At 38.4% G+C, this 24,938-nt stretch overlaps 2 protein-coding genes across 2 annotated transcripts; one reads left to right on the forward strand and one right to left on the reverse strand.

Moving 5' to 3' along the window:
- Positions 1 to 1,094: 1,094 nt before the first annotated feature.
- Positions 1,095 to 8,279, reverse strand: HINT4 (histidine triad nucleotide-binding 4). The gene is made up of 6 exons (XM_088514871.1): positions 7,990 to 8,279; positions 7,856 to 7,902; positions 3,232 to 3,308; positions 2,420 to 2,486; positions 1,571 to 1,648; positions 1,095 to 1,441 (listed from the first exon to the last, which is right to left on the reverse strand). The coding sequence occupies exons 1-6, from the start codon at positions 8,071 to 8,073 to the stop codon at positions 1,336 to 1,338; spliced, it is 459 nt and encodes a 152-aa protein (XP_088370997.1). The 5' UTR covers positions 8,074 to 8,279; the 3' UTR covers positions 1,095 to 1,335.
- A 6,975-nt stretch (positions 8,280 to 15,254) lies between these two features.
- Positions 15,255 to 24,611, forward strand: PRMT7 (protein arginine methyltransferase 7). Its single transcript, XM_059588328.2, has 14 exons — positions 15,255 to 15,614; positions 15,751 to 15,985; positions 18,019 to 18,144; positions 18,832 to 18,996; positions 19,080 to 19,198; positions 19,294 to 19,373; positions 19,854 to 20,125; positions 20,247 to 20,483; positions 20,798 to 20,871; positions 22,716 to 22,809; positions 22,908 to 23,057; positions 23,184 to 23,258; positions 24,110 to 24,206; positions 24,342 to 24,611. Exons 1-14 carry the CDS (start codon positions 15,322 to 15,324, stop codon positions 24,497 to 24,499), a joined length of 2,175 nt encoding a protein of 724 aa, XP_059444311.2. The 5' UTR covers positions 15,255 to 15,321; the 3' UTR covers positions 24,500 to 24,611.
- The last annotated feature ends 327 nt before the right edge of the window (positions 24,612 to 24,938 follow it).

Raw genomic sequence — 24,938 nt, forward strand, 5'->3', positions numbered from 1 at the left:
AATGAGTAAAGTGAATTTGTCCATTTTATTCCATTTCTTTCAACTTAAGGATGGACACCGACCATCCTTTCCCTTTTACATCATTTCCATGCATTTTAAACATATGTTTAAGGCAACACCATCCGACAAGGATGCACAAAAATTGCCTGACAAATAATGTGAGAGAACTCACCTGCTTAAATAAATTTCAACCTGTTCGACGACCTACCTAGATAGTAGACAAGTGAATTCTATATGAGGTCCTTCATATTATTTGTCCAAATTGCTAGCGATTAGGACAGATAATTGTTGTGGATCCCAATCTTATAACAACTCCACCACTTTTACCAAATTTCATGAAAGATTGTGGCACAAGTTATCAACTATGAAAGGGAGGGGACTTTCATCATAAGTTGTGCAAGCTGTGATGTACAATGCAATCCCATTACACAAGATGCATGTGAGCAGATGATGATCTCGTGTTGTATTCATCTGCAGCCAGCAGGCTCACCTCCACTCGCATACAAATTCTAAGCCATTGCATTGCAGGATAATGCAAAATATTGCTCACTTTAACCTTATCAACAACAACTACTACTTTTTGTGTTGTACAATATCGTCATATGGTGAGCCCATCAATGTCAAATTGTCAATGCTCAAAACTGACCTAATCTCTCTAACCAACAAAAATACATCCATGCCTCACAATGATTCAAAGAAACAGTTAAAGATGAAAGCAGAGTAGCTGTCACTGTCCTACCCTATAGGCTGGATATCAATCACCTTTTAGCTAAGGATGACCCTGTTTAGAATTTCATGTTTGTTAGGAAAAGATCGATCCATGATGAAGATTACAGATCATTTGAAAACAACATGAGCTTTTTTATAGCAAAAATTACCATTTATCAGATGTTGGAAGAAAGACTATGCCTGCCAATTTTGGCATCTACCACCTAAAGGACTCAGCAAATGTAGCATAGAAAAGGGAATTATGTCACACCGGAACACTTTTTCAAACATCAACAAACATTGAGTGATCCAAAATGCTATACGATTACGCAATCTCTCACAAAGCCTCCCTAGGCAAGGGTCGTGATGTGAATAACATACAGCCATGGATTGGGAATATCAAGTATTGATAAATAGGAATATCCATAAGTTATTCATATGCTATTAGACATGAAGCATCAGGAATTACACATCATCTTAGAGGACAACTGCACCCAACATTATTCAACACAACATAATACAACATTTCAACAAGACAAAAACTTACACCATTAGAATGTATTATACCCAAGCTTTTATAGGCAAAGGCCATATCTTTACTTTGTATAGAGATCAATCATAAGAGGATCATACTTTTGAAATAACAGGTGGTAAAGGCCTTAACTTCTCCAACAGCTTCTCGGCTTCAAGAAACCCAAGCGATCCCAGAGACAAAAATTTTATAGATTTCCATCTGTTCAAGCTCGTAGAGAATTAGAATGTATGTAAGCAATTTGTAAGAACAAATACAGTGAATGAAAACAATATATAACATTAAAAAAAAAAAAATTTAAGGTGACATAAGAAACACCAGATAACTAACCTGGGTGTGTATGGTAGCGCCAGACAGTGAAGGTGTAGATGGTTAACAGAGTTCAACGGAGGTTGATGAAAGCCAAATCTGTCAAGAGGAGAGAGGGTCAGGCCCTGTAAAACAAGGTGAGCTTGAGCTCAGCTCAAGATCAACCTTGTAAAGACCTACTTGAGCAGCCTCCAGCTACGCTCAATCTTGAGCCTTTCACTCAGCTTGACTCGACTTTTCAAAAAAAAAAAATGAGCTGCTCAAGCTCAAGTGGAGACAGGCTTATTCAAGGCTTCGATTCAGATAACTCGAGAGGTAAATGAGCAGAGATTGAATGATGTAAAGAAATATGAAACCTATTTGTAAAATGGAGCAACACTAAATTCAGGTTACCTCTGACCTACTTGTTCCCAAATTAAGTCTGAATGCTTAACTTTTTTTTTTTTTCCTAATCCATTGACCTAATTTATTGTGTATAATTAAGGGTACAAGGGATCACAAGAAAATCTTAAAATCAATAACATCTTAGACCAAAATTACAAAAATTGAAAGAAAAAAAGGACATCCAAGAACATAAAATGAAGGGATATGTTGTTTAATGTAACCCCAAAGTACAAGCAAACAAAAGAACATCTGCATCCTTCACTGGCCAGTATTTCCATTAAAATATTATATATTGTATGTATCTGCTAAAGGTTGGTAAAAACACATATATAACATAAGCAATTAGACAAAAATATAGATATTAAAACTTATCATAAACTAGTTTTCAAATCTGCAAAATTACTGAAATCTCTCTTTAATGAACAATCACTTTGCATAGAACCAGCAATAGATAGTCTTGAAGGCTTCATGAACAAGAGACAATACCTGTACTGCGTGCTCTGAGGTGCATCTCGGCTTAATAGCGTTTTCCCTACCTCTAACATGTGACTTACTGGATAAAACAGAAAAAAACAGAATATTAAGGCATCTTTGGTGAAGTTTTCCAAAAGTGTTTTGGAAAAGGTGAAAATTGAGACGTTTATTAGTGGGAGCCACATTTGAAAAAGTGTTGTTTGTAAGATCTACAAAAGACAATTCGTTTGATAAACTTAGAAGTGTTATATATTTGGGCTAGCTAGAGGTAGCTTCCATGGGAGGCAGCCGCCACCTCTGTGAAGGCTGCCACTGTGGTGGCCACCATGTAGATTTGGCGGCCACCATGAAATTGCTAGACAAATCTGGTGGCCCCGCGGTGGCTGCCAGAAAGATTTGACTGCCAGAAAGATCTGAAGGACACTATGGGCTGCAAGACATATCGGCAGTCACCCGTGGTGGCCACCTTGTGGATCTCCCAGCCTCCACTTTTTTAAAATTTTTAATATGCAACTAGATATCTGATAAAAAAAAAAAAAAAAAAAAAAAAAAGGAAAAAGAGTTTGTGTTTTATTATTTGAGAAGTGTTTTATAAAAATCCTTTTGTTTTTTGAAAAATGTGTAGTGGCAGGGACCACATCTGAAAACCCGTTTGGATAACTGTTGTTTGAAAAGTGTTTTCAGTATTTGAAAATTGACAATAGTTTCTTAAAATTTTGCCAAACCAATCCTTAGACTGAAAAAAAAAATGAAGTATCAAAATGGGAAGTCCCAAACTGGTTCAAACTATTAAATGAAATGCAATGGCTAGACATTTTCCTTACCTAAGGAGTAGTCCTCAGTTCTCCTCTGGAGATTCTTTACAGAAGGAATGTGCTCCACAGGAATCACCAAGTAATGCCTATAAAGTTGTCATGCAATTGAAATGGTCCACATGGTCAAACTAAAAAAAAGAAGTCGTAAACATGGGTGCTGGTAGGACCCAAAAGTGCCAAATTTCAAAATGGGAATGGCATGCTAAACATTATCAATAACACAAATATGGCAGAAGAATCCCATCTAGGTGTTTAAGAGTGTTGCAGACACAATTACAGAATCGGAGACCTCATGCTATGTGTTAGGCTCACTAAAACTGGAAAATGGGTGCTGGGGTAGTGGTCTATGCAGCATGAATTGTGGGAAAAGAGAGTCTCCGTTTTGCACCACATAAAACAAGGCAAAATGAAGCACCTTCGTGGGGGTGTTTCGTATGTCAGATTATGTGATCATGGGATAGAGCAATTCCTTGGGATAGAATAGTGGGAAGTTTGCACATTGTGGTGGGTGTCCTTTGGGGGGTGGGGGGACAATGATGTGGGGTATGGAAAATAATATTTCCTGTATGTGTGCAGAGTGGGTACGAGTGATAAGAGTTGGAAAGTGGATTACGGACTAGTTCTGGGTAGATCAGAAAAAAAATAAATAAATAAATAAAACCCTCATTCCATCATTCTCAAGTATGGTTCCAATCAAATTTGGATCTTGTTTAGTAATTAATTTTCGATTTCTTGAACTGGTCCATTTGGTTCTTGTCAATTGGTATCTGAATCAATGACAACCAAAAAGAAGAGGATTAAGAAGCTAAAAGACATGCACGGGTGAATGAAGGCATTCGCAATCTGAAGTGGCAGCAAGGGTAGAGGCCCAAGCTGCTATTGAAAGGTTGCAATGGGTGAAGAACACCCTAATGGAGCTACTATGACCGATCAGGGGTTCCGGCAATCAAATTGACTGGTCACCAACGAGCTCCACAGATAAAGGGTCTACTTCAGCACCTGCTACCGAAGGCAACATAGTGACTCCAGAATTTGTCTCCCCTATATATAAAGATGGGATTTCCGTGCTATTTGAGTGCGGACTCGACAAAGTGACTCAATTGAGTGGCTCACTTCTTCTTTTTTTTGATAGGTAATATCAATGTATTAAAAAGCACAAGGGGCGCAACCTATGTACACAAGAAGTATACAAAAGAGCCCACAAATACAAGCTTTAAACTGAAAATGACACACAGAAATCTAGAAATTCTGCAAGCGTTGAAGCTTGCGAAGAATACCACATTACTCTCAATGAGAAAAGTGTTTGGAGCACCCTTTTCTTCAACTCTATAATTCCAATTTCACGATCCTCAAAACTCCGTGCATTCCTTTCTCTCCATAAGCACCACATTACACAATTGCGTGGCTCACTTCTATGAGCAATAAGTCATCCCATCTGAACACAGACTCAACTTGGCCTCCTTTCAGGTGGAGAGTGAGACTAACTAGTGGTTTGAGTGACTACAATGCACACACAAGGAGGGATCGTAACATGGACAGATTTTGAGAAAGAACTATTGGCACGATTCAGCCATGCCGTGTAGGAAGACTTAAGGTATTGTGTCATGGGGCCAATTTTTCCACACACAAATCAGCCAAGTGATGGCCCTAAGCAAAGCACGCAGCAATGCTTAGGAGGCCTTCCACTCAAACAGAGGTTAGGGGAAATCACAATGCACAACACAACGCACAAGAACACAAGTATTTTATGGGAGCAACACCTCCCAACCTTTACACTCAACCAAACCAAATGTAAAAGGGGTGGCTAGGGTCCTTACAACTCAAATGGAGCCCTTAGTCAAAACTTATTCAAGCCACCAACGCTTTACAAGAGGACACTCGAATGACTCAGCTATTGGGATTTACAAGAGACAACAGAAGAATACAACCCTCACAACACTATAACGTTGCTCGCAAGTTTGTATGGCTCTCTCCAGCAGCAACTCTTTGCAACTGTTTTCCCTCACCAGCCAATCTTTGGCACACTTAACCAATGTTGCAAATGAGCCCCAAGCAGTTATTTATAAGCACAACAGAGGGGCTCTGTGACGCTGCTACAGGCTCCAGCCCCTGGTGGTGGGCTGCTACCTAGCACACGCCCACTGCCCCAAGCAGCCATCCAGCAGAGCATGCTTGACACACAACAACATGCCTTTGTCCAATGCAGCACGCCAACTCCATGCAGGCCTTGCAGTAGCTTCGTGCAGCACCCCCACACGGCTGCAACAACTCACCAACAGCAATCTTGCCCAATGACACACACCATCTCCTTGCAAACATGCCACAACAGCCAGCTTTCCCCATTGCAGCACGCAATTCCCATGCAGGCAGCTTGGGGAGCGCCCATGGCAAGGCCACTGCCACACTCTAGCAGTCCTTTGGCACTCTTAGCATGTACAGAAGGCTTGCAGGCAATGATCACAGCAAGCACAGCACTGACCTTCTCCACTGCCACATGCCATCTTCATGCAACTGTTTGGGCAGCAACCCCAGTAGGGTTGTAGCCACTCCTCACAGCCCTTCTGCACTCCCAGCATGTGCAGAAGGCTTGTAGGGCACTCATTGCCCCAGACACACCAACAACACTTGTGCAGGACAGTGCCACCACATGGACACTGCCTGCAGGCAACCAACAACATAGGGTCCAAGTCAGTAAGGCAACCAAGGGGTTGGGCTGCGCCCCCAGTCCACACAGTAGCCACTCCTCATGGCCCTTCTCCACTCCCAGCATGTGCAGAAGGCTTGTAGGGCACTCATTGCCCATGACAGAATCGCAATAGTTGGGGTATGACACAAAAGCAGCACACTCAAGCTACCACCATGACAGCCATGTCACGGCTATGACATATTGTCACAAATCAAATAGCAGGGGACACTTAGAGAATACCAGCGTGATTTCAAATGATTTGCTAACCAAGTGGTTGGTTGCCTTGAAAGATGCTAATTGGTGCCTTAGAGGACTTGAAGAGGAAAGTGTTTCAATTTCAACGAATGCTTCACCCTTGGTCATAGGTGCCGGAATTTGCAGCTGCTCCTCATTGAGAATGCACTTTCCTTGGAAGAAAGAGACAGCTTTTGAGGACCTTAATTCAATAGATTGGCACTCCCAACTATTTTTCAAATCTAAACCTTGAAGACACGGTTCATCTCCTGCAGGGGAAGGGGGTAGAAAATTGGAAAACCCGAGGATAGAATAGTCCGTGCAATGTGAGTTGTGGGAAACAAATGTGCTGTGTTTTGCTCCCTGCAAAATACAGCATAATACAGAACTTCCAACGGGGTGTTTTGAGCGTAGGATAACGTGTGTACATGACGGTGAGATAGAGCACCTCCTTTGGATAGAGGTAGGAACGGGGGATAATGTGTCTAATGTGTCTTGTATGTATGTGTGTATTGCATGAATTGTGTGGAGTGGGTATGTGACCTAAAGAGTTGGGTGGTGGAGTAGGGATTTGTGCAGTTATTTGGAATATAAGAGGAAAGGAAGCATGGTGTCACGTGGATGAGAAAAAAAAACAAAACATCAAGCAACATAGATGTAAATGAACAAGCAACAATCAAAGATAGATATCCTTACATTTTTAAGTTTTTTTGGTCATTTTTGGGGTTGCTTGAAGATTTTACTGACTTTTTCCCAACCTTATTGATATCATTTCAATAGCCCATCAATAGCAAAACTAGCTACCATATAATTTTATACTAATATCAACATGGATTTGCACAAGCCTGTTTGGATCAACTGAACAATAATTTATTCTTCCACTTGAACTTGATATACCGAAAACTGTAGTCTTGCACTGGTTATCAAAATCATTTGTATCTATATGGTTAAACGTAGGCCTTTTCCCACTGAAATTCAATTCAAGTAGCAGCAGACCCAGACCGTATCTAGGATATCAGATCAACCCTGTCTCCGTCCACTACTCTGATATCTATAGATTTCAAGGAGTCTTATCACTCTCCATTCTCCAATCACAAACATCAGCTCGTAATCCTTCTTCATAAGGATCCTCTCTCTCTCTCTCTCACACGCACACACCCAAACACCATCTTCGTTCAAAAGCTTCCTTCTCTTTCTTTATTGCAACAGATCCACATTTTCCATCATTCCCTCAATCTAAATTCTACTTGGAAACATGAAATTTATTTTATTGAATGAATAAGTTTGTCCCCAAAGTGCTCAAGGGAAGGGAGAGTGCAAGATTTGAATAAGTTGGTTCCCATTGTGTTATCCCTTGGGATTAGAGACATGAAATTTTCACCTCTACTTACCCAATCATACATATCATTCTCCCATTCCAACCCCTTTCCACCGAATCATCACCACCTTCCCACAATATAAGGCTGTCCCGCATCCAAAATTCCTTTCATTTACCTTGTTCAGTCCTAATCCCAACACAGCCTCGACATAATATAATCCAAATGCCCAGATTCAATCACAAACAACCACAATCTCTTAAATGGGTCCCCATATTTCTCATTTCCTCTACCACACAATCAAAGCAAATAGTACACCAAAACAAACACACCCAAGAGACAAAAAAATCGCACCAATATCTCAAATTTGAATCCGCAAAACAAATGTTATTCAAACCTGACAGCCGCGGGGCTTATGTCTTGAAACGCCAGGACCTTCTCATCCTGCAGAAACCCGAAACTCAATCAGAACCGTAAATTTAAAAGCGAATGCACGAAAGCAAGAGAGAGCGAGAAAGAGAGAGATGATACGCTGTGGAGGAGAGTAGTGGTGGTGGATTTGCTGGCGATCTGGCAGAAGATACACGACGCTGACGCTGACGCTGTTCCCGCCATTTCCAATATGTATTTTGTCTGTGTTTTGCTCCCCCAATGCCTACTGCGACGGAGCTTGCCGTTGCTGGTAGTCGTTGTTTGCGAATCAAGTCTTCTTCTTATGTAGCGTTTGGCTGAGCCTGAAGTCGTGCGAGGACTAGGGTGGAAGCTCCGATGTGGAACGTGACTTGTGTTGTCACGCCAATGACGCCCACTTTAAGGTTGGGAGTCAATTTCTCAAGGATTTTCCCCAAAATAAGTCATCTACTTGTAATTAATTAAGCAAGTTTCTTTTTTAAAGCTTTCAATCTTTAGCTTATTGCACAAAAATAATCTATATATAGTTATGCCTTTTAATTACCCATTGCATACCACATTGTAATATGTTTTAGTTTTCACAACTATTTCTTTTTGGATTTCACTTAGGTTTGTTTGAAAATCTGATTTTTAAAAATACACTTAAGCGGTTGACAAAATTACAGTTTGACCTTTAAAATTGCCGTTTAACCTTTTAAATTGTGCGTTTTCAAAAAGCCACCTCATTGCCACCAATTTGAAAACGCATCTCAGTTTTTTAATAATGCAATCCCAAATGATCAATTTTTTTACGATTTAATTTAAAATTATATTTTTTGTTTACGAGATCACAGTCTCAAACACACCTTTTTGTGCTGTAAACAAAATTACAAAGTTATTTAAACGGTGCACACTTAAATTCCATAATATTGACTAATAGATTTTTTTTTAATTAAAAAATAATCTATCTAGAACATTTAAGTATGAAATGATGTTCACTTTGACAATATGTGCCAATAGACCAACTTCATTGTGAAAGCGAAGAAATTGATGCCGCCTACACAGTCCAATTTCATCATACTTTCTCCCTTTCCTCGTTATTGCTATCATCTCCTTTCACCCATTAGCCATCATGACCTTGACTTTAAGTGACTTCGCCGCGTCAATGGGTGAGAGCAAATAATGTAAGCAAGCTTTGAGGGGAAGACAACTTGTAAAATAAGAATGGAAGAAGCTACATATTGAGCAAGCCAGTGGGCTTGTTGGTTGGCCCTTCTAGGGAGGCCCTAGAGCCTCCAATCCAAGCCTAATCGCGAGTAGGCTACAAATATTGTTAGAACAGTTTTGATGTCTTCGGCCTAGGAACCACCTTGGAAATGAGTTGATATGTGTTCGGGTGCTTTTGGGCCCATTTGAGACTTTAGGTGTTGGGCTGCCTAGGGCAAGGCGTAGGTCTTAAACCCTCGAGCTCATGGCTCAATATTTGTCAAATTGTTGTTGGCGAACTTGTCGAATCATTATTTTGTGATGTGTCGTGCCTAAAGCAAGGTCTTCACATATGTACACAGGGCGGGGTCGTGTCTCTAGTGTCTCGGGTTTGACTTAACACCCGAGGTAGATGTAGCCATGCAATTTCAACTTGGTCACTCATGCTTGGAGAAGGTATGTTGGTTGAATGGAGATTTTGCTGGGTCAAGACATGTGGCACTTTGCCCGGCAAGTTGCTAGCCATGCTAAGTTAGTGTCGCATGATTCGGAGTCAGTCGAAAGGCACGCTTAGTCTTTGGAGACTTTTGAAGAGGATGTCATGCCTTGCCAAAAGAACCATCGAGACAAGGTCTTATGTCATATTCTAGCAAGCTAAGACGAATTGAGATTCCCTCCAATTGGGAAGAAATTTGAGATTTTTCAATTGTTAATCGCGGCCCTTCATTTTAAATTCAATAGTCTGTAAAATGTCAGTTGCTTTTGTATAACTGGGGCATTAAATGCTGTCATTTGTTTTACCGAAGTTTAAATGATTTTATAGACTATTGAATTTAAAATGAATGGCCACGATTAACAATTAGAGAATCTCTAATTTCTCTCCAATTGGAGGAAATCCATACGCCAATCGGCAAGTTCAAGACGATGTCAACTCTCTTTAACGATTTGGAGGTGAATGTTAATTAATCAATTTTGGGGGCGTTACAGGTTGACCCTTGCATGGTATTGCTTGGCTAAGGTAGTTGTTGTGGTGCATATGTCGGTTGCTCTTGGTATTTTTTGTGAATAATCAGGCACTTTTTGTTCATGGCCTACTCTAGACGCCCATGGATATTCTCAATGTGGGTCTTTTGTGTGTGTGAGGAAAGACATTGGTCTATCCACTTGAAGGTGTTGGCATTTTTAGTGTTAGAATATATTCATATTATATTCTAATATATTCTGATATTCACCATATTTGTTGATTGATTTATATTTTCCTCTGTGTGTGTATATATATATATATATATATATTGATTTGATCATGTATTATTGTCCCTTAACTCTTGATTGTATTTTCTTATTATATCTGGCCTTATTTAACTATAAATAGGCAATCTTGTATACGGTTTAATACACACAGAAATATAATATTCAGTTCATCCCTATATTCTCTAGTTATTTTAACATGGTATCAGAGCCAAGTTATAGCCTTGTCTAGGGAATTAGGAAGTCAATATGTTCTCCACATGATTCAAAGACTTTTTCGATTTTGTTTTGGTATAACTATTATATAATAGGCTCTAAAATGTCCGATCTATCCTGTGGTGTTTTTAGATCATCGTTCTGAGGATCAACACGATCTCACGCGCCGTCAGAAGTTTCTGTGTCCACTTTCATGCGCCTCACGCTTCATTGCTGGCCACCACGCGCCGCCTCACTCAGCTGTTTTCAGAAAACGACCGTCGGAATCCAAATCGGAGGCTGCCGATCTACCAGACTGTGGAAAGTATGCGCCACCAGTAGCCCCCACGCGCCTTCACGGGCCGCCACTTTCTTGCTGTGGAAATTCCACTGCCTCTCACACCACTTTTGTCCACCACGCGCCACCATACTCAGCCGCTTGCAAAAAATAATCAAGGATTTTGAATCGGAGGCTGCCGATCTACTGAACCATCTAAAGCACACACACCACGGAGCCGTCACACACCGGCTCCCTTGTTAAGTGTTTTTTAGCTCACCTCTTTATAATAGTTCCTGCCATATTGGATTATTCCTGTTTTTGAGCTCACAGCCTTATAGTGTACCCTGTTACACCGTATCTCAACCCTTTAACAAAGCCTATATTCCTTATCATACACTCGGCCTCATTGATCTTAACCCTTGAAACCAAGCTCATATCTCCTATCATACACTTGGCCGCACCAGATTCCATCCTTTGGCCAGGCTCATAGAACCTATCCTACACTCAGTCACACCAGATTATATCCAAAAAAAAAAATGGCCGTACTTCCTACTCTCCCAAACACCAAAGAGACTACCCAAACTATCCCCATCATTCTCGATGACTCCAATTACCCAGCTTGATCTCAAAATATGAGTAGGTGGCTCAAAGAACATTGTCTTTAGGAGTATGTTTCTAGCGAAGAACCTAAGCCTGTTGTTGGAAAAGAGGAACCCACTGCGGCTTTCTCTACCCGCCTCTGAACATGGAAAAATATCCATTACAGAATTATCTCTTGGTTCTCCAACACTTGTGTCATCTCCATCAGCATGACCTTTGGCAATCTTGACAATGCTAAAGATGTTTGGGACATGTTAGCCCAACACCACCAATCTTGCTCAGCATTTTTAGATTGTGACTAAGCTTCATCGCTTGTGCCAGAAATCAAGTCAGAGTATTACTGATTTTTATTCACAAATGACTTATCGTTGGAATCAATTAGCATTATGTGAACCATACTGGACCAATAGAGTCGATGCCTCCCAATACATCACCTATATCGCGATAGCATGCGCCTGGCCGAATTTCTTACGGCAATACGAGAGTTTGAGAATACTTGGGCTTCCCTTCTTCACCGCTCACCATTGCCATCCTTGGAAAGTGCCCTTAGTGAACTCGTTTCAGAAGAGACTTGATTCTCTACTATGAAGCTGCACACCTCTGAGATGGTCATGGCCACTGCATCCCACAACACGCGGGCACCTAGTTCCATTCCTGTCGTGTCTTCCTCGTCTAATCGGAATATCCAATGCCATTACTGTCAGAAATTTGGTCACATGTATAGTGAATGCAGAAAAAGGCTTTCTCATGGGAATCACTGAGCTCCTAGTCATAAGGCTACTGTTGTTACTTCTACTGATACATTAGATATGTCTTACACCGATGTTGCACCCCACCAGGTTTTATCTAAGTCCAATCTTAATACCGCCATGTCCACCACACCAAGTAATTCCTCTTGGTATATTGATTCTACTTGTTGTAATCACATGACACCAAACTCTTTCATATTTTCTACAAAATCTGTTTTACCTAGCTCTTCCACCATTTACACTGTTAATGGTTCCCATCTTGATGTTAATCACATCGGGTCAGTTTCTACTAATCAACTATCTACATCTGATACATATTTAGTGTCTAATCTCTCATTAAATTTTTTATCTGTTGGTCAACTTTGTGAACTTGGCTTAGAACTACATTTTTCTAAACGAGGTTGTGGTGTGCAGGATTCACAGAGGGACAGATGTGCACAATCTTTTTCTTGGTTTTTCATTGAAAGTACTCCATTATGGACATCTATTCAATACATTCTAGCAATGTTCAAAAATAAATGGAGTTCTATTGTGTCTCCGATACACCTCTATTGCCTTATCAATATGCAAAATTAAGAAATATCAGGAACATAGTTATACCCCTATAGAAAGTACGTGTTGACACAACAATAAATAGAAATTATACTTTGTCTTGTTGAGTCGATCCACTTTGATTCAATAACTCAACCTGAGCTAAGTTTCCACAAATTTATTTACGCTCTTTCGAATCATTCCCCATCGATTAGTGAGAGATGTCTAAGACAGATAGTATCAAAACCCTTATAGTCATTGTACTTCTCCCAAATTGGCATCCAATATGCCTTCTTTGACTGCTCATTTCCATGCACCGAATCAGTAGTAGTACTTACCCACAATTGTATGAGTAGAATATCTTCTTCAATGCTGAAGTTGCCACCTCGTGGTTTCTTAACACCATATTCAATATCAACTTGTGGTTCATCTATTTGAAAGTTTGAATTTGGAGATTCCATTGATTCAGTATAATCTTGATTTAAGAGGCCCACAAAAGATGTGTTTCTTTACATTTGAGAAACCATTCAACAAATCTTAAAAAGAAAAACACAAAACACTATACTCTGTCAAACACACAAAACAAAAATAGGAAATTCACTATACTTTCAATTTGGCTGCCATCCCAATCCTCCAAGGAAAAAATAGTAATTATATTTTTTGTTATGAGCAAATAGCAATAATGCTTCATTCTAGAGAATAGCAAATAGAAAGATAATGCAAATAACAAAATCACTAATCTCTTGCTGAATACAATGCAGCATTTGTCTCTTCAATGCAATAGGGTCCGAGTGCAAATGTCTGTTTAAGGTTACAACATACTCTAACTCAGATGTTTGGTTCTGAGCAAATGTCCGTTTAATATGCAGTTTAGAGAGTAGCCTCATTTGCAATGATGAAATAAAAAATCAAGAAGAATGAATGCCATGAAAAGCAAGATAAGAAAGACAATCACTACAAGATAGGAATCCTACAAGTCTAAGAAAAAAAAAATGAAACATTGAAGCATTCATATATTTATCTTTGAAAGAGAACTCATTCACTCACACAAAACAACATACACTTAAACTGTGTAACACAGAGACAAAACCAACGTCAAACCCAGAAGTAGATTAAATAAAAGAAAGCGACACACATCAGCAGGAAACCCCAATTCACTACAACGTCTATATACACACACACGCTCAGTCAAGCCAATTTAATTAAAAAAAAATTCCAAATTTTTACAGGAAATTAAACAAAAATTCAGCAAAGCTTCAAAACCAAAATTTAGTTAAACCCATGAAATCTGATTTCAACCTTTTGAACCAAAATTTCATAAAACCCATCATCTTAATCAACCCGTTGAACCAAAATTTATTGAAAAACAATGGAGTCACTAACCTCTTTCAAATTTTTAGTTACAATAAGATTTAGTATGCGTGCACAACACCTCATATAAATAAACTCATTCTTCAAGGGCCATGGGAGTGATTCAGCCACTCCCAAATCGATTGGCCTAGTGGATGAAGCCACTTGGTTTTGTTAAGAATTTTGTTTTTTTGTTTGTTTTTATTTAAGTTTTTCAATTTTTTAATGTTTTAATATAAGTTTAGGTTTTTTTTTTTTTAATTGTACTAGCATATGATGCGGCAATTTTTTTATTATTATTTTGGCATCTGAGGTGGCAAAAATACCACAAGTATCTTTTGTGATATAGTGACTTGTCTTTCAAGTGACACGTGTTGCGTTTTAACGAATAGTGATGTGGAACTCTGTTAAAAAAGTAGACGAAACATGAATGGAAGTACCATGCAAGTATTTCGCTTAACGGCATGTACCACTTGTGGCACTTTTGAAAATTGAGGCGGTCATTTGATAATGGCCCTAACCACATGTACCAAGACCGCATTTAACTATTTTTTTAATGCAACTTAGGGCATTATTAGCAGGCTTACCAAAACCATTTTTTGATTATTTTAGTGAACCAATTTGGTGAAAAAGCTCTAAATCCCTCCTCAACATCCTCCCTATTTTACTGGAAAAAAAAAATAAAAAATAGTGAGGGAACAATACTAACTTCACTCACCAAATATATAAACAATGCTTAAAAACTTTTTTCTCTCCACTTTTTTTTTTTTTTTAAAAAAAAATTTCACACATGCCTTTCTCCTCTATTTTCTTTGCATTTTTTCACCCATTTTGCTTAGTACCATTTCTGTAGAGAACCATTTATGAAGAGCGCCATTTTCTCTTCTCCATTTTGAGTTCGGTCCTAAATTTTTAAAAATATTACCGTTAAAATAAAATAAATATATTTTTAATGGGTAACTCAATTGGTTAGAGATTACGTTTTATGAAGTAGAAGTTGTTAATTCAAATCCCTTTCTACTTTCTTGTGTGGACATATTAAAAAAAAAAAAAAAAAAAGATAAATATACAAAAAATTACCGCTAAAAAAATACAAATATTTAAAAATATAAAAGTTAAAAAATGAATAAAAAAATCTTTAAAAAATAATATTTAAATAAAATAATAAAAATATATTGTACCGAATAATTAAAAAAATTTAATGTTACTACTAATAATGTTTTTTTTTTTTAGCAGGCAGATTTTCATATCAGACACGATTGGGAGATTGAACCCGGAGTCAGTACAAACGCCGTCGTTCAGCAGCCCCCCATCATGTCCCTGACCCCTCGATCGCTGGCTCGCTTCAAGGGAACAGGCAGCCGAGCCATGAGCTCTGGGTCGACCCAGCGCGTCTTCCAGCTCAAAGTCGACCCACTCACCGGCAACTCAGAATGGGTCGTCATCGACGAACAAGACCAAGAAGGTCAAATGCCAGAATATCCCCAAAAACCCCTCTTGGCTACGACGTCGTATTTAGACATGCTCAATGACTCTCCAAGAAACACAGCCTTCCGCCAAGCCATCGACAAGACGGTGTCGAAACCTTGTCACGTCCTCGATATCGGGTATGTCCTACCATTTTCTCATTGGCCCACCCTTTCTCTCTCACTCTCTCTATATATATATATATATATATATATATATATATATGTGTGTGTGTGTGTGTGTGTGTGTTATGCTTATGGTACAATGACTGCGCAGTGCGGGAACTGGGCTGCTATCGATGATGGCAGCACGGGCAATGGGCTCCGGGGACTCAACGACACGTCGTGGAACTGAGGGGATCGTAACGGCATGTGAGTCGTACCTGCCAATGGTGAAGTTGATGCGCAAAGTTCTGTGCCTAAATGGCATGGGAAGCAAGATAAAGGTTATCAACAATCGCTCCGATGAACTCAAAGTAGGCGTGGATATCCCTTCGCCCGCAGATATTCTAGTGAGTAGCCATTTATTTTGTTATTTTCTTCGAGTTTGATCCTTCACTTTAGAAGCTACAGATAATGTTGAAAACCATTCTGCAATAGTAAGAGTGCGTCTCGCTATTTCGTAGGGGCAAATGTCCGTTTTTAAACAGCATTGTGAAAAATGTCCGGTTTGAGAGTTTGTTGGGGGAAAAAAAAAAATAGGGGTTGAAAATGTGTAAAAATTTATTTTTTGGGAACACGTTTCACTTGACTGCGTTTTGAAACTACTCTTTTTTTCAAATCGCACAAAAGAGTTAAAACCAGATGAATACTAAAACAACTAGTATGTGATAGTTTTAAGGAGAAAATACATTTACTCCCTTGAATAGTCCTCTTTTGCACTTATCCCTAAACTACCATTGCGACATTTGACCACTCCAGCTACCATTTAGATGTAAAGAGCCCCTCCATTAGTTGATGGCATTATATCATATGGAAATATGAGCATGTGACACGTACTTGCTCATTTTTAACCTGAAATGATGAAAATACCTTGAGTTTAAACAGTGAATTTATATAAATACCCTTTTAAGTTAAAAAAAGCAAAAAAAAAAAAAAAATTTAAAATAGTTGCCACCCTAAGCGGTGGTGAAGCATCCATTGGGGGTGGCAGAGCCACCCTTGGGGGCGGTCAAGCTATGCCAAAACACTTTTGGGGTGGTTTGGCTACCCCAAAACACCTGAGGTTGGTTGCCAGACCGCCCTAGGTGATTTGGAGGTGGCCCAACCACCCATGAATTTTAGGGTGGCTCGGCCACCACTAAGTAATTTCAGGGTGGCCAAATCCCCTTTGGGGTAGCTAAGTCGCACCCGAAACCCTGTAGGGGTGACTAAGTAACACTCGAAACCCTGTAAGGGTAGCTTGGCCACCCCCAAGTGGTTTGGGAGTGGCCAAACCACCCATAGGGGGTGGCCAAACCATCGCTTGTGGGAGTGGCCAAGCCACCCTTGAAATTGCTTAGGGGTGGCTTAGTCACCCTCAAGCGATTTGAGGGTGGCTGAATCATACAATGTGGGTGGCCAAGTGTAATACTCTAGTTTTATATTGAGAAGATGAGTAGCTCACATAGAACGGGTGGTTTATAAAGACACTCATAGGTGCTAGTCTTACATTGGTTCTTTATTAGTTGAGATTGAACTTTATAGTGATTCTAAGAAAGTTTCAAATTGACTAGTCATTTAGGAGTGATAGTGCAGATATGGCTAGCACTTTTCCTAAATTGTTACAAATTGTATAAGAACAACCTACTAACACCGTGCAGTATTGGAGTATTGCATGATGTGGCACTGACGAGAACATTAAGGATTTAAGGGGATGAGAGAGATTGTAACACCCCAGTCCAATATTGGGAAGATGAGTAGCTCACATAGAATTGATAGTTTATAAAGACACTCATAGTGGTAAGTCTCACATTGGTTCCTTAGTAGTTGAGACTGAGCTTTATAAGTCATTTTAAGGAAGCTCAAAATTGACTAGCATTTTTGGAGTAATAGCAGAGATATGGCTAGCGTAGGGCATTTACGTTATTTCTGGTAAAAAAATGAGCTCATGCATGTCACATGCTCAGTTTTCTATTGGATTTAACACCCACAACTAATGAAGGGGGATCTTTGCATTTATATGGTAGTTGGAATGGGTCAAGTGTCACAAATGGTAGTTTGGTGGGGTAATTGCGAAAGAGTTGTTAGTTCATGGGGATTAAGTGTATTTTCCCGTAGTTTTAATCATAAAGAAACTAAAATACTCTGTTTTTGGATGTCTTGCGGAAGTGTAAGCTGAAAATTTCCTATTCTGTTTTGATGTAGCTTTTTAGGCTGAAAAGTTTAAAATATCCTTTATTTAAAATGAGATGAAGGCCATTGATGAATAAGGGATCCATCACCACAAGCCACAGTTGGTTGTATAAAGATGGATTCTTGGATTTCATTAGAATGTTGCCGATTTTAGCACGGACTACTTTGGTTGGTTCCTTGGTTTATTGTGTCTTGCAATCTATAATTGCAGGTTAGTGAGATACTAGACTCTGAATTACTGGGTGAGGGGCTAATACCAACTCTACAACATGCTCATGACACGCTGTTGGTGCAAAATCCACAAACGGTCCCATATCGAGCAACTACTTATGGTCAGGTGTTCACAGATCCCCTTTACTTTTCTTTGTTATGTTCTCAATTGTGAAATTGGTTTGGCATATAATTTTTTTTTTGATAAGTAAAATTGGTTTGGCATATAATTTTACCTTTTGTTCTTTCTGTTTTCTTATCTTCTAAATAAATAAGAGTTTACATGTTATGTGCTTATGATATGCATGTTCGGGTATTGCATTTGTCCTCTAAGAGTGATCCTAGCCTTTTGCATTAACTATACTGAAGGATGGTATAAAGTGCCAATGTTTCTAAAATGCTTTCTAGCCACCCTAAAGTTTGTTTGTGTTATGAGATGCAACTTGCTTCTCCTCCGAAAATTGGCCACTATGTTTGTGTCTTTCTTCTGAGTTTCTATTCTTATCCTCCTTTTTTTAATTTTTTATTTATTTATAAGTAATTGTACTTATTGATCTTATGGTTCTTCCCTTAAACTTTTGTGTTACTAGCTACTTAACATATGTAATTTTATTTCACTTATTGGTAGTAAACTATTATGCTATATGCTTTTTTTTTTAATAAGTAAAAATGAAGATAATAGTAAATAGGTGTTAAGTTTATTTATTTATATATATTTTCTTTTTTTCTAGGTTGAGATGGGATTCATTTAATCATTTCCAGGCTAACCCGGGTTGATTATTTTTCCCCTTCTCTTCTTGCCCTCCTCCCTCAGCTGGTTGAAAGCTCATTTTTGTGGAAGCTGCATGATTTACGAAATAATGAAGCTGAAGCATGTGATGGCATCCATCTTATTCCAAGTGGGTTGGATGGTATTTTACATGCCAAACCCCAGCAATATGCCATGCATTGTGATGCAATAAAAGAAGAAATAAAGCTGGTAATGATATTAATTACTCTTCAACAATCCATCCTTGAAAATTACTAGTGTTTTAATACCTACTCAAATTAAGATTCATCCAGCTGTCAGAACCCTTCAAAATTTTTGAATTTGATTTTTGGAAACGGCCAGACAGTCATCGAGAAACTGAGCTGCACATAAAGGCAACTAATGATGGAAGAGTTAACGCTATAGTTTCATGGTAATCACATCTGTGTTGCAATATTAATTTCCTGTAAATGTATTCTTTCAGGATGGTTCTGACACCTCTGTGTGTGTATCTTTGCATGTATTCAGGTGGAGACTTCAGCTTGACTGTGAAGGGAACTTCTTTTATTCTACTGCCCCTGCATGGATAAACTCAACCAAAGACTCAGGTGGTTATATATAGGATTCCCTTGTGAGTGGTGATAATTTTCATTCTACTTTCCGCTGTAGTGACGCACTTACTGTGCTTAGGAAGTTAGGCAACTTGATAACGTAGTGTATTTTTAAGTGACATAGAGGATCTTAATGAATATTTACTGTATAGGTTTGTAATTTTTATATGAAATATAGTACCTGTAAAATAAATTTTGCTGAAATACCTGTTTACCAATCTTTACCAAATGTTTGTTGCATCCAATATCCAGGTCTTTCAGTAACCATGTTGATGATAAGCTAATAGCTAGCTTTTCTGTTAGAACATGCTCAAGAATGTTTATCTCACTAGTTAAATTGTATGGCATTGTTTCATGCCTGATGCTGCTTTCAGATTCACCCTTAAGAATTTCAGAAATATACCTAGGGCTTTCAACTAACAGATGAGTTCTTCAGAAAAATTTTGTAGTTCATGCTTTGGTTTGATGCTTCACCAGGTGCCAGGCATTGGTGTGACCACTGGAAACAGTGTGTTTGGTTTGTTCCAGGCCAAGGTACATCCATTTCCAAGGACGAAGAGGTTCATTTGCACGCTGTTCATACTGAAACTAGCATCTCTTATAATCTTAAGACCCAAGCCCCAAGAATTGAGGTTATGCAGGATAGCCTCGACACTGGGGATTCGCAGCTCATACTATCGCCAGAAAGAATAGCAATTTATGGAGACAGTGAATGGAGGGATTCCATGTTGAAATCCATGAGAAATGCTGTAACCTCTCTCTCTCTCTCTCTCTTTCTGACATGCATGCTCTTATACACAAACTTTTTATCAACCTCATTCTATTTGTCCACATCTTTTACTTATTTTAAATAAGAGGTACTCTCTACAGTTGCAGGAAAGAGTTAACTCACTATGTGTTGTTGCGGATGATAGTCTTTTCTTAACTCTTCTCGTTGCACATCTTTCAAGAACATCACATGTAATATCATTGTTTCCGGGGCTGCGAGACAAGGGTGCCCAATATTTGCAAGCTGTTGCAGATGCAAATGGTTTTTCAATGGATCGTGTAGAAGTTCTTGAAAAGAGGAAAACATATTTGACTATGCATGATACGCATCAGAAAAAGGTTATTCCATCCTAATTTAGCTAAGATTCCTCCATAACTTGCTTTTGAAATTTTACTCTTTTTTTTCCTTTTTCTTTTTTCTCACATCTGGGACCGAACAGGTGGTTTGAGATGCCGAAGTTATAGTAGCTGAACCATGTGGTCATATCCAGTTGAATATTATTTAGAGTAGAAGTAGATGTTTGGTTGAGCATTATGACAATTTTCCACTTTTCTTTGAAATTTGTTGTTTTAATTAAATATATTCTCCAAGCTAGCATTAACGAATTACAATTTGAATATAACCAATTTGTTATTATGTGCTTTATCTGTAGGTTGATCTGTTGATTGGAGAACCATTCTATTATGGAAATGATGGCATGCTTCCTTGGCAGAACCTGCGGTTTTGGTAAATCCAATTGTTATTTGATCTTGCTGTATTTTATCCTTTAATGAATATCTACAAGACAAAATGTGGATCCTGGTGGCAGTCGGTGTGACTCTTATAAACATAGCTTAGAATCTCTACATGTTAGCAACACTTCTTTGGATCTTGTAAACACGCCTACTTTATTTGGCCCTGAACATTGTAAAGTAATGTGTCCATCTATATTTCTATGTTATATTCTATCTTAACAATGACCAGTCATGATGAATTAAGGACCAAAGAGTTTAACTGGATATGGCCGGTGATTCAATTGTCATTATTATTAATGTAAACCGTAATTTTACCTTATATACATTTCTTCATGTATCTTTTTGATAAATTGCATTTCCAAGGCATCAGTATATGGCTCATTTTACACTAGATATTGAAAAGAGTTTAGCTTCTATAAGGACCAGGCATAAAGAGGTTTTTGTGGAACATCAAAACACTTTATGCTGAAAACACCCATTCACACCAAACCCATGACCCAAACCTCCTCCTTGTCGGCTAAGAATCAACGCAACAACCCAAAAAGAAAACTAATCTCCAAGAAAAAACACAAAATCATCCGTTATTAAACCAGACCATGACCACAACACAGTAACTTCAAACCCCCAATATCCTCCTCATCTGCCAACAATCAAAATACAACAAAACCCACAAACAAAATCTTCCTCCTCGCTCGGCTACCCAGCCGCCCATAATCCCGAAAAATCACCCTCCTCCTCAATGGGCTACTCTCGCATCAACAACCATTGTATTTCTCAAAAATCAACCATAACCCATCAAACGTATAAAACACCCAAGCCACCGAAAATTCTTCAACCATCATTTACCCGAAACCCAAAGCTCAATCCCCTTCTCCAAGTTTTGGCCAATAACAACCGAAAATCGAAGCCCACTACTCAAAATAACAGTTTTATTCAATGGTTTAGCTTAAAAATTGCAAGCTAGGCTTCAATCAGATTGGGCTCTAAAGAATATGAAAAAAACTTCAAGATTTTTGGTTGATGGGTTTGGCGTGATTGGGTGTTTTCGGCCTGAAGTGTTTTGGTGTTCCAATATGATGTGACAAGCTATTATTAGAGGGCACAAAAGACTTCTTTTGTGCCAGGTCTTTATAGAAGTTATACTCTATTGAAAAATTAACAAGCCTAAAAACCTGTTCTGACAGCTAAGATCTACAGTTTGTGTCAAATAGTAGCATTCAATAAGCCAGTTAACATATTTAAGATGTGCCAAACTTATGCCAACTGGGAACCTTTGGGTTTGGGACTATGTTGTTGTGTACTTTGCACTGATTGGATGTAGATTAGGCGCACATCTGTTGACACTCGATTGGTGATTGAGGCCATCAGCAATTTCCTCCCAAAAAACTTTAGTAGTTCGAGTATATGCTTTCTCCTGAAGCATCAACGATACTGACCTCTATTTGCATCGATCTTATGATCACAGTTGTGTATCAAAATGTTTAATTTTAGTTTAGATAGACCCTCAATATAATTCTAGTTCTGGCATCAACTATTATCTCTCAAACTTTAGAGTTGTAAGAGGTGTATATTTTGTGGTCAACTCATGAATAGCTTAATGTCCTTATTAGGACTTATTATTAGGTGAATTTGTAAAATATTATTAGGTATAATTCTGGTGAGCCTATGATGTTTTCAAGATATTTTGTGTATGTAAATATTTGCTTTGTCCAAATGAGCCCAGTGCATTGTTGGAAGTGTTTAAATGAAGGAAGTCCATTGATAGTTCCGATATTGCACATTTACTTTTTTTTTTTTTGGTCTTTTAATTCCTTTTTGTTTTGGTTTGGCTTTAAGGAAGGAAAGGACCGTACTTGATCCTGTTCTCTCAGAAGATGTACTAATAATGCCTTGTAAAGGAATACTGAAGGCTTGTGCAATGTCTCTCCCTGTAAGTTAGTGCTGTACTTGTCTCATTGTATCTTATTTGTTTGAACCCATTAGCTGATTATTTTGTGTAGATTATGGGATTTGAAAACTTTTGTTCAGGATCTCTGGAGCAGTCGGCGTTGCTTGAGTAAGATTGAAGGTTTCGACCATTCGATTGTAAATACTACCTTAGGGGCATGTGGTGAATTGCCTGCACCAGAAGAAGGTCCCTGTTTGCCTTTTTATATCTGGCAGTGTGGGGAAATTAAGGTAGTGAATGTATATAGAATTCATATTTTACGAAGAGAATATTTCTGAGATGGAAGGAAACACAATTTCCTTCTGGATGAAAATGTTATTACTGACACTGATGGTGCTGCATGAAAAACGTTTCAGGAACTCAGTGAGATATTTACAATCATGGAGTTTGATTTTTCAAAACCAATAAGACCATGTTATGGAAAAGCCCAGGTATTCCAATTGCACTTTCTAACAGAGTGGTATTAGTCTTGGATATATACCTGTAAGAATTTGGTCATCTGCTAGCTAATCTTAGGAACAAATAGTTCCTGCTCAGCTCTGTAAACATGTTTTAATTGTTTTATACTGGTTTATATTTTCTTTAATTCATTTGAAAAGTACATGTGGTATTGCACGTTTTGCATTATGGCATCAGTTTTTTTTTTTTTTTTTTTTTTTTTTTTTTTTTTTTTAAATTATAAGTAAAGCAAATTTATTAAAAAGCGCAAGGCGTGCAATCTAGTACACAGGATATATACAAGAGAAAAACACCCAGCAAGATCAAGAACAAGGAAAGAGAGCACAAAAATCTACAAAATTAGAAACAACAAGAAAGGCGTTAATAGAGATCTCCACTCATTGAGGGATATAAGGAAACAAAGTTATAGGTTCATGCTTGTCTTCTCACAATCATTGAAACTTCGAGCATTCCTTTCTCGCCAAATGCACCTCATTAAACCTTCTTTCCAGGAGCTCCAACGCCCATCTAGGCATGACCTAGCCTACTGATTGAACTAGTTATTGAGCTCATGTACATCAGATCAGCAAAACTTTTGGTCATTATGTAACATCCCTAGACTAAAAACTACTGAATTTGCCATGCTTTCCCATTAGAAAATTCTGTTACATTTTGAATTCACTTTATGGCAGTCAAAATGGCTGTAGTTTTGTTTTGCGCATCGCTAATAACAGTCGAATAGGTACTTTACACATAATCAACTATATTATTTTTGTTGAAAACTACTGCTTGATGAGAGTATATACTGTCTTTTTTAATTGATTGTTGAAAATGCTTGTTGCAGGTTGATTTTATAGAGCCTGGGATTTGCCATGGCTTTGCATTATGGATTGATTGGGTGATGGATTCAGAGAATTCCATTGTGTTATCTACAGGGCCAGGTACTACTTAATTCAATGTAGAAGTGGTTTAATGGTAACTTGATACTTGCCGTTTTCTGCTATATCTTTGTTAAACAACCTTCAGTAAGTAAGCGACTCTCTTGCTTGCATATCTGATGTGATATATTGATTCAGATAAGAGATATTGGAAGCAAGGAGTAAAGCTTCTAGGGCAACCTGTTGCAGTTGGGGTCCATGAATCAAGAAATATGGGTGAATATCTTTCTACTGTGATTGAAGCATCTTTTGACGCATCCAATGGTGAACTCATCATCGGACACAACTTCCTATGATATCTCTGCATTTTTGTTTTGGCACTCAGGCAGTTACATAATGATCATTTTCTCTTAATAATTGTAACAAATTAATAGATCAGTGCCGAAATCTTTATTGTGGCTTTCTCTCTCTCTTTTTTTTTTTTTTTTTTCCCAAGCTAATTGTGGCTTTGAAGCCTTTTACAATTATACACTTTGAAATTGGTGTAATAGATCACATTAGATTGAGTAATGCTATATACCATACTACTATTCCAATATACTGATGTAGCATTGTCAATTCACCCTTAAATCAGCACTTGGTTACAAGAAAAAAAAAATGTGGTGAATTGGCAATGCCGTGTTAGTGAGATATTGGTGGATTGGTATATAGCATTACTCTATTCCGAGATCTATTGAAAATTAGATCCCATAATTGCTAGCAATTTCATTAATCCGGCATTTACCTTCATAGAAT

The sequence above is a fragment of the Corylus avellana genome, chromosome 3 (genome assembly GCF_965113065.1).
Source record: "Corylus avellana chromosome 3, dhCorAvel1.hap1.2, whole genome shotgun sequence".
NCBI lineage: Eukaryota > Viridiplantae > Streptophyta > Magnoliopsida > Fagales > Betulaceae > Corylus > Corylus avellana.

What these genes read in the sequence shown, in the direction of transcription:
- PRMT7 (XM_059588328.2), top strand. Translation starts at nt 15,322, where the DNA reads ATGTCCCTGACCCCTCGATCGCTGGCTCGCTTCAAGGGAACAGGCAGC. An exon ending in TGGCAGAACCTGCGGTTTTG is followed by an intron (nt 20,872 to 22,715) that starts GTAAATCCAATT and finishes TTTGGCTTTAAG; the next exon opens with GAAGGAAAGGACCGTACTTG. An exon ending in CTTGTGCAATGTCTCTCCCT is followed by an intron (nt 22,810 to 22,907) that starts GTAAGTTAGTGC and finishes ACTTTTGTTCAG; the next exon opens with GATCTCTGGAGCAGTCGGCG.
- HINT4 (XM_088514871.1), bottom strand. Translation starts at nt 8,073, where the DNA reads ATGGCGGGAACAGCGTCAGCGTCAGCGTCGTGTATCTTCTGCCAGATC. An exon ending in ATAAGCCCCGCGGCTGTCAG is followed by an intron (nt 3,309 to 7,855) that starts GTTTGAATAACA and finishes ACAACTTTATAG; the next exon opens with GCATTACTTGGTGATTCCTG. An exon ending in AACTGAGGACTACTCCTTAG is followed by an intron (nt 2,487 to 3,231) that starts GTAAGGAAAATG and finishes TGTTTTATCCAG; the next exon opens with TAAGTCACATGTTAGAGGTA.